The sequence below is a fragment of the Gymnoscopelus microlampas genome (genome assembly GCF_963454915.1).
Source record: "Gymnoscopelus microlampas genome assembly, chromosome: 12".
Lineage (NCBI taxonomy): Eukaryota > Metazoa > Chordata > Actinopteri > Myctophiformes > Myctophidae > Gymnoscopelus > Gymnoscopelus microlampas.
Genome location: NC_139949.1, coordinates 2,109,923 through 2,119,746, shown reverse-complemented (window position 1 = coordinate 2,119,746; position 9,824 = coordinate 2,109,923). Strand labels below are relative to the sequence as shown.

At 41.6% G+C, this 9,824-nt stretch overlaps 1 protein-coding gene across 1 annotated transcript; it reads right to left on the bottom strand.

The window, feature by feature from the left end:
- Positions 1-6,477: 6,477 nt before the first annotated feature.
- On the bottom strand, positions 6,478-9,272 carry LOC311056700 (zinc-binding protein A33-like; the record flags this gene model as incomplete). Its single annotated transcript, XM_084073507.1, has 2 exons — positions 6,478-7,493; positions 9,020-9,272. 2 exons carry the CDS (start codon positions 9,270-9,272, stop codon positions 6,478-6,480), a joined length of 1,269 nt encoding a protein of 422 aa, XP_083929633.1.
- Between the last annotated feature and the right edge of the window lie 552 nt (positions 9,273-9,824).

The window sequence follows — 9,824 nt, the reverse complement described above, 5'->3', positions numbered from 1 at the left end:
ATTGGTAAGAAGTCAACCTGATGAAAGTGAAACTGAATTTCCTGAAGTGTTCACAGCTTGTGCAGTGACACGCGCTATGACGCGCGCAAAGTCTGAGGCAAATGATTGTGAGTTAGGAAAACACGAAAAGTTAGGTTCAGGATCAAGGTTTTCCATATCTGATTTTAACTCTCTGGGCCCACTCCCTCGCTCTAAGTCCGGTGTGGTAAATCTTTTCACTGTAATCATGTGTTCAATTGTGTTCATTTTGTCTGACAAATGTCAAAAAGGCATTTCAATTTATCAAAGCTCTGTTGTGTACTGCTCCTGTCCTTGCAGCGCCACGTCTCGACCGCATACTCTGCAGGTGGATACTAGTCACGTGGGTGCAGGTGGGGGTTTATTACAACCAGAAAACTTAGGCATTGACAAACCAGTTAACTTCTTTTCAAGAAAGTTTAAGTTTAAGTTCAAGTCTATGTAGTGTCTGAGGATGCGCCTGTGGTGGGCTACAGTGACCATCCACTAACCTTTTTGAATTAATTGCAAAATCCCAATCAGAGGGTAATCTTGGTGTGCTGGTTGTGGACAGACCTGGTTGGACCGGAAGTCATTTGGGGGCAAGTAGTGTTTAAATTCACAAATATTTTTGTTTAATTATTGATAATACGTAATTTTTGGGGTTTTCTTGATTGATTTAAATTTCAATTTGATATACTTAAATTGGTGTTAGTTACACTGTCTCGGTCCCTTATGGGCCCTCATTTTGAAGGGGGAGGGTGTCACGGCCCCTTGGCCTGGCTTGCAGGGCCTGTTTGTTGTATGGTGTACTCCCCTATGTGTTTATCTCTCTCACAGATATCCTATAGGCGTCGGCCATCTTGGGGTTCCTCATTAGGTGCATTTGGAGCACCTGATCAATGGGTGGCAGCCATTCTAGGAATCCCTCTCCAGAGGACAGCACCCTTTTGTTTGTTTGCCTTATGACTTGAGTTCACACACTTTACAACACCCCACGCTACATTGAACACACTACTGAGCAACATACATTGCTGACACTACTGATTACTGAATTACACACCTCATTCCTTTTGTAAAGCATTATTTAAGTTAATTTTGTTAATAAATCACTATTACTTTTAAGCACTGCCATTGTGTCCTCCCCCCTTTGTCATGGCCCACGGGCCGGGTTGTGACAATACTCGTCAACTAAGGGCGGTTTCACATTGGGTGCGTTTGAAGCGAAGCGTTCCCCCTCCGTTCCCTAGTGCGCTTGGTTGGCCAGCATTCACACTGGCCAAGACTCGAGACCATTTAATTTAACAGTAATGGTAAATAGGTGCCTCATGGGGGCGCTGTGGACTATGACGCTTTGGGAGAGCGAATGTCATTCACAGAAGAAAAGTCATTCTAGAGTGAATAATAAAGTTTGACTGTGTTCCTGTCGTTGTCTTGAGCTTTTTGTTTATTATTTTTCACGGCTCGCGCTACTCAAACACTAGCGGGATTATTATTTCTTGTCAACATTCAAGTATAACTATGAGAAGGTATAACCCAGCTAAAATAATGCGTCATTATAAAAAATATATAAATGATATATGATTAACAGTCCACTTCCTTCTCTTGGTACGGATGGATTCACACTGTCGCGTTCCGTTCCCGACTCCGCAGCAATCGGACCCGAAACTACCTCCCGAGGTGGTTTCGTGTACGGAACGGTGATGCGTTACGGGGAACGGTTCGCTACGTTCACACTACCGCAACAACAGCCAAGTGGTCCAGGGTGCGCACCCGGGACCATAGTGTGAAACCGCTCTAAAATGCCACAATTGTGACAGCCTTGATGTCATCGATGTCAGGTGACAACCTTGTAAGTCCCAAAGAACGCTTCCCTTTAATTGTTATATATATTTTTTTAAATAGTGAAAATGGCAGATCTACAAGCTCACAACGAGTCACATTCTTTTGTGACACTCTTGGCATATAAACTCCAAAACAACTCGCAGTGTAATAACTGATGAGCCTGCTGATTGGTATAAAAATATTTAAAATAGCCTATGTTAAAGGAGAACCCACCATGTGACCTTTTTTTTAACACATTCACTGCCATGGGCTTTCTAATACTGGAAGGTAGCTTCTGCCAGAATTTTTAAGCATTCTGACAATTTTTTTAAGAACTACAGAATATTTATCTCCAGTATGAGTATGATAGATCCTGATGGTTGCTAATCACAGATGAAATGACTTTGCTTACCTGGAGAAAAAAAAAAAGGTCATCGTGACCTCCCATTCTCTTGTTATACCCTGTTGAAAATAGCATGTTTCGCCCAAAACATGTTGCTACATAGTAAAAAAAAAAAAAAGTACAAAGGAGCCGAGATACAGGATTTTTAAGTAATAAGCTAACCAGAGAGTGAATGGAGCAGTAAATCTTCGGATGACGTCATCTTGGGTTCTGGACATTTAAAAAAAAATAATAATAATTACAGAGATCTCCGTCAATGGCGGGGAATGTGTTTGAATAAATTGTAATGTTATAATGTTGTCCAATCTGTATGGTACATATTGTACAATATAACTTACTGTATACAATTGGGGTGGTTGTATTTTGTCTCCTTGCTCTTCTGTTGATACATTTAGATCGTGTCAAAGGTTATGTCTCACCTAGACACAGGATCTGACAAAAGTTTTGACCTGATGGTCAAAGATGCAATGTATCCCCTGAGCAAGCAGAGGATATTAGCTCAATGGTGAAAAAATAAACAAATCAGCACTTGCGCTGGAAACCGGGGTAGAAGAGGAAAGTTACATAGTGCAGATTTAAGATTGGCCTCCTATTAACTTGAATTAGTCAAATATTGGATTAATGGCTCAGGAATGTGACTATCCACCTGTTTCCTAGGCTTGTGTTTTCCACTTCCTGTTGGATTTCATTGGATATCATTAGTCATCTGACCGGTTTCATTGGATTTCATTGGATCAAAAGACAGGAAGTGGAACACAGTGAAAAGCCTAGGAAACAGGTGGATAGACAATCTCCATGTATTCAAGGCTTCATGGGCTGATCGAGTGATTGATAGGAAATAAGTCATTTTGAACTGAGGCTGATTCTACAAATGTCTTCTAAATCCTAAAAGTTATCTGAACAACTTCTGTTGATATATCAGTGGTTTCAAGGACCAACATTGTATTTGGCCGCGGACCCCATCTCAAAATATGTTTTTTTTTCCAGCGACCCCCATAAGCAATGATTTGAGTGAAAAATATTCGCTTCCATTTTTTTCATATATATATATACATATATATAAGATTTGCAAAAATGTTCACGATAAAAAAAATAAGAAAACAGATCTACAAGCTCATAGCATGGCACAAAGTGACGCGCTGTGAGCTTGTATATCTGCTATTTTTGAATAGCCAAAGTATGAAATTGTCTAAAAAATGCTTTCCCGGACACAGATGCTTTCCCGGTTTTAATGGGTTCACTTTCAAACATGTTTGGGGTCATTTTAACATCTACTCAGGCTGTGAGCACCCCAAACAGTTTTTTTTTAAATAACCCATTACTCTCCCTCTGCCAGCCTAGGGAGAGCCCAGAGCGTATGCTCATGCTCCTTCAATGCATGAGGATTTAGCAAGCCACTTCTTATCACCTGACAGGGGGGAGTTTCCCCGGTAGGACGTGGAAGGAACGCGTTATTCCAACCAGTTCCCTTCCCCAACATCAGGCACCTCGGCTGACCAGGGGGAGGCAGTATAGAGACCAGGATTACTACATGTTTTTTGTGAGTGTACCTACCCTAGAAATATAAAGGTATAGACGCCTCCTCTGGCTCTGAGAGGTCTGTATCGCGGGTGCGCTTCCGCTTCCGCTTCCGCTTCCGGGGGGTAAGGGGGTAAGCTGGAAACTTCCGCATGCGTCACAGAAGGGGGCGTTCGGTAGGCCCAGGTGGGGGCGGGACAACTAGATTCTGACAAGTCCTGGAAAATACGTGCTGTGATTGGCCAGTGGTGAACGCGCTGTAATTGGCCAGTGCCCGTGCCCCCGGAAATATGGCGGTCCCCATACGGAACAGGTCGCTCCAACGAACTGCAGAGGGCAATGAGGTATCTAGTTTTCTATATCTATGGTACCTACCCCAGGATGCACGGGGAGAACATGCAAACTCCACACAGAGAGGCCCTTTCGCCAACCCCACACTGATGACACGGAGGAGAGGCCACGCCCCCAGCGCCCACAGCGTCCCCGGCAGGAATTGAACCCAGGACCTTCTAGCTATGAGGCGACCGTGCAACCGACTGTGTCACCGCCCCCCCCCCCCCCCCCCCCCCCCCCCCAGACAATGTTTAAGTTGCTTGATTTTTTTTTTTTTTTACAAATCTCTTTATTATTTTTTTCAGAAAAAAATAAAAATTACAATTATGTCAAGCAGTGAAACAAAGAGGTCTGATTTTTAAGTTGCTTGATTAAGTATTTAGAAATTTGATATTCATTTTATTAGACACGCCCCCTTCCTGTACAAACCCATTGTAATTTCAAACTCCATTTTAAGCAAGATAGATTCATCTGGTGACTGATATTATCCTTAGTAATGCGTGAGGAGGCCGTGTTTTTCAATTCCTTTTTTATTTATTTTTTATTTTATTTTTTTGGGGAAAATTAAAAATGTTTTTCTTTTTTTTTTTTACTCACGTATTAGGAGGGTAGTATGAGTCACCAGAACCAAGGACGGGTGTTTTCGATGAATCTATCATGGTTGAAATGAAGTTACAATGGGTTTGTATAGGAAGCCCCTTCCGATAAAATGAATATCAAATATCTAAATACTGAATCAAGCAACTTAAAAACTGTCTAGGGTGCTCACAAAAGCCTGAGTAGACGTTAAAATGACCACAAACATGTTTGAAAGTGAAATATCCCTTTCAGCCCTATTTCAAATAGTAGTGAAAATAGCAGATAGATCTAGGGTACAAACTCCACAACACAGGTAATTCCCCCCCCCATTCGCTTGAAAAGTAACGACACCCGACAGCGACAGTATGCATGAGCATGTATTTGAACATTTATGTATCTGTCAGAATGATTAAAAAAACACAAACAAACTCCACAGTGTATTTCCATTGTGGTCATTGGGTCGTTTTGAGTGTTAAATGGAAGAGACTGAAGTCAGGTGGCTCTACAACAGTCCAGTACTGACACCTTGTGGTCAGGTCACAGTATTACAGTAGTGTGTATTTATATACTGATAGGAGATAAATCCAGCAGAACTAGAGGTCCTGGTAGGACATAAAACCAGCAGTATATATAGGTCCAGGTAGAAAATAAAACCAACAGTACTAGAGGTCCTTGTAGGAGATAAAACCAGCAGTACTAGAGGTCCTGGTAGGACATAAAACCAACAGTACTAGAGGTCCTGGTAGGAGATAAAACCAACAGTACTAGAGGTCCTGGTAGGATATAAAACCAGAAGTACTAGAGGTCCTGGTAGGACATAAAACCAGCAGTATATATAGGTCCAGGTAGAAAATAAAACCAACAGTACTAGAGGTCCTTGTAGGAGATAAAACCAGCAGTACTAGAGGTCCTGGTAGGACATAAAACCAACAGTACTAGAGGTCCTGGTAGGAGATAAAACCAACAGTACTAGAGGTCCTGGTAGGATATAAAACCAGAAGTACTAGAGGTCCTGGTAGGAGATAAAACCAACAGTACTAGAGGTCCTGGTAGGATATAAAACCAGAAGTACTAGAGGTCCTGGTAGGACAAAAAAAACAGCAGTACTAGAGGTCCTGGTAGGACATAAAACCAGCAGTACTAGAGGTCCTGGTGGGACATAAAACCAGCAGTAGTAGGACATCAAGTACATCAAGACCTGCATCACTGAATGACTGCAAAAAACGTTTACTGTTCATGAAAAATACTGCTATACAGAAATACATTACATTCATTGTCTCTTCATTTTTGCTTGTGCAATAATAAGTACTTTGAGAGTTGCTTAGTTATGAATGACACTCTCATCATGAAAAGCTTTGCCTACCCTTTATCTAGCCTGATGGAAACAATTGGGACGGTTACCTCTCTTTACATGTCTGATGTTGAAATGCTCAGCACAGTGGACAGATGTTTATCTGTCAGACGTGATCTGTAGCGTGACTTGTTGTAGTTCATCACAGAAACAGTTTGTTTGCACACAGAAGTGGAGCCAAACAAATCGAACATCCTCTGTGCGATATTTGATAACAATTACTATTCAAATCACGGGTTGCAAATGACCTTATTACAGAAAAAATGTATATGCCTGAATGCAATGAATAACTCCCTGTCTCTCCACCTGGTCAGTCTCTTCTTTCATTACACGCACGCACGCACGCACGCACGCACGCACCCACCCACCCACCCACCCACCCACCCACACACACACACACACACACACACACACACACACACACACACACACACACACACACACACACACACACACACACACACAACTGTTGTTACTGTACCATAACAGAGACAGATGTCTCTACTTGACAGACTTTGATATCAATGGTAGATTCTCCAATATTGAAAAAAGGGAAGAGTTTCTCAGTGAAAGTGTGTTTATGAGTGTAGATGTGAGTCATGTCTTCAGGGTCGTGGAAGGACACCTCCCCCCCGTCGTAGTCCAACTGGACTCTGATCCTCTGAAGATTCCTCTGGACTGGGATGAATTCACCATCACCCTCATAAAGGTACTGCGCATCCTCCAGATGTAAACACCAGTATCCATTTTCTGGTCTGGCATCTCTCCTTCCCTTCCTCTCAACAGACTCTTTAACTACACCTATAACCCAGCAGGGATGCACTTCCACTTCCACGTCCCAGCTGTGTTTTCCTGAACTGAAACCCTCTGAACCCAGAACAGTGTAATACATATTGAACTGCTCTGGGTTGTCAGGACGCTGCTTCCATGTCTTTGTACATCTCACACTGGTCAGGTCTTCAGACAGACAGAGATTGGCGTGTGCGGTGTTTGTGTCCAGAATGAGAGGAGCGAACTTGACCTTCTCCTTCATCTTCTCCCAGACTCTGTAGGTCAGGTTTCCCAGGTGTTTGGACACGTCTATCATCACTCCTGACACCAGCTGTGGTTCTGACACTAGCTGTGGTTCTGACACTGGACACTGGACTCTGTGACGAATGGATTTCTGCAGCTCTTGTTCTACGGCAGAGATGTTGTCTGAGAGAGACGAGATCTTCCTCTTAATATTCTCCATCTCTCTGTTGACAGTCTCTGCCTTCTTCTTCTCTTCCTCCCTCAGAGCTTCCAGTCTGGTCTTCTCTTCCTCTCTTAGGAACTGGTGGAGCTTTTCAATCTCTGCTCTGATCTGTTTCTCTGTGGTCTCCACCTTCTTCTTGTTGTGATAAATAACGCTGTTGTGTGTCTTTTGAAACTCTTTGTATTTGTTCCTGGTGTACTGTAGAGACATGAGGTCAGACTCCAGTTGGTTCTTCAGGTTGACTGCTTGTTCTGTAGGAAGGCAGATAAAATCATAAAATCATAAAGAACAGCATAAGTATGAATAATACCTGGAAGTAATTACAATACAATTGCAACAATTACATTTCAAGACAGAAACAAAGAAAATAATAATATGAAAATAGCAGATCAAGCCCACAGCACATTGTGATGGAGTTCATTGTGAGCTAGTACATTGACTAATCTGTAATGACTTGTAAAGTCAAGTATCATAATCCTTCATAACTGATGGTCACAACAAACTATTTCATGATTAATACTTTGATATTTTTATTTTGGCCAGGATCATAATCTATTTCAATTGTCATAGTTGTAATTCATTATTATAAATGTATTATGGATTTTAATCACTATTATAATGTTATAACTTTGTTATAGGTGTTTATACGTCTATGAGTGGTCATTGGGTGCTTTAAATAAATCTATGTAAGAACAACACAAAACCTTCATGCCTACACCTGCAGAAATGTAATATCTTCACTTAATTATATCATTAAGGAATACATTATCATAACAAACTAATAACTAACTAACATGACGATGATCATAGTATTACATAGACAGAACATAGTATTTATGATTATCAATACAAAGCATTATGAATATTTATGCATGCTTGTAACTATAATTAAACAGTGGTATGTAAACTATGGTCAAATGTATTGTTTAACATCCTGACAAGCCATCTGACAACACTTTGTGCCAGGGACCTCCAGAAGAGAAGATTTATTTAAACGTTCCCGAATATTTCAAAAGTAGTAGATGTATAAGCTTGCAGTGCGGCACGAAGTGACGCGCTTCAGCTTGTAGATCTGCTATTTTTGAATAGCCAATGTCTAAAATCTGGATAAAGTGGTTAAAAATATTGTGATGCTGTACAAACTAATTTAGCTGGGGACCCCCTGGTGCCCACCCAAAGGATCCCTGGGGATCCCTGGACCCTGATTTTAAGAACCACTGTCCTATAGTGTCTATATCAGGAGTATTCAACAGGGAGTCTGGGACCCCTGGGGGTCCTCAGAGTTACTACAGGGGGGCCGCCAATTCTTTTTGTGATATATATATATATATGTTTTTGCATTAACCACTTGAACCCTAGTATCCCTATTCTGAGGAGAACTTTAGTCAAAAATAGCAGATATACAAGCTCACAACGCCAAGAGTTTTGGTGTAGAGGGATAGAAGAGCAGACCAAGTTCAGAGTGAACGGTCAAGTATACTAAGTATTGCCAGTTTAAGTGGTTAAATGTCTGAAAATACACATTAACATGAATCCAACACAACGCTGACAGTGCTGAAACCAATGAAAAAGTTGAATCTGCAACACAATTTTATATGATATGTAGTGGGGGTCCCTGCTTCATCTCTCTCTCAGCTAAGGGGTCCTTGACATGAAAACATTGAAGACCCCTGGTATATATTATATAAAATCTCAGTCTCTGTTCTTTTTTATAATCAAGCAAATTAAATCAAACATCACTGCCTGCACAAAGTCCTCTATTAAGATAAAAACGTACCCAGATCCTTGGTAATATTGTTGCAGTCGATCTCTTTCATAATCTTCAGTGTTACTTCCATGGCTCCGTCCTCAGTGAAAGTTTCAACTAATTGATCAGTAATCTGTATTCTACTCTTATCCTCGATGTCACATTTATAAATGCGTGGTTCTCCTCTGAGATCAAGCAAAACGCTGCAGAATTCCTCCAGCTCAGACCTGCCCAGATCCTTAAGAGCGTCTAAGATGAGCTTTTTAGGAGTTTTAGCAGCCATGTTCAAGCGTTGTAGAAAACCTTTGGTGAAATGAAATGCGATCAAAACAGCAGCGGTGTTGAGCTGTTTATGAGTCAAATGGACTTTGCTCAAGGCTGGACACAGAATAAACACACACACACACACACACACACACACACACACACACACACACACACACACACACACACACACACACACACACACACACACACACGTGCGCGCAAGTACACATGCACGCACGTGCACACACACAAACGCACGCACGCACACACGCAAGCACGCTCTCTCTCTCTCTCTCTCTCTCTCTCTCTCTCTCTCTCTCTCTCTCTCTCTCTCTCTCTTCACTCACTCACTCACTCACTTATTCACTCACTCACTCACTCACTCACTCACTCACTCACTCATCTATGTTTAGATGGAGAACTGGTAGGAATATTTGTCCAAATAATATAAAGCACTAATAACTAAACATTCCTTTCCTCTTTTGTTTTGCAAGTTGGTGTCAGTCATTCATTTCCCCAGAAATGTATCCCTGGGAGGAACTTAGTTTTGTGTGAAGCTACTCTTTGC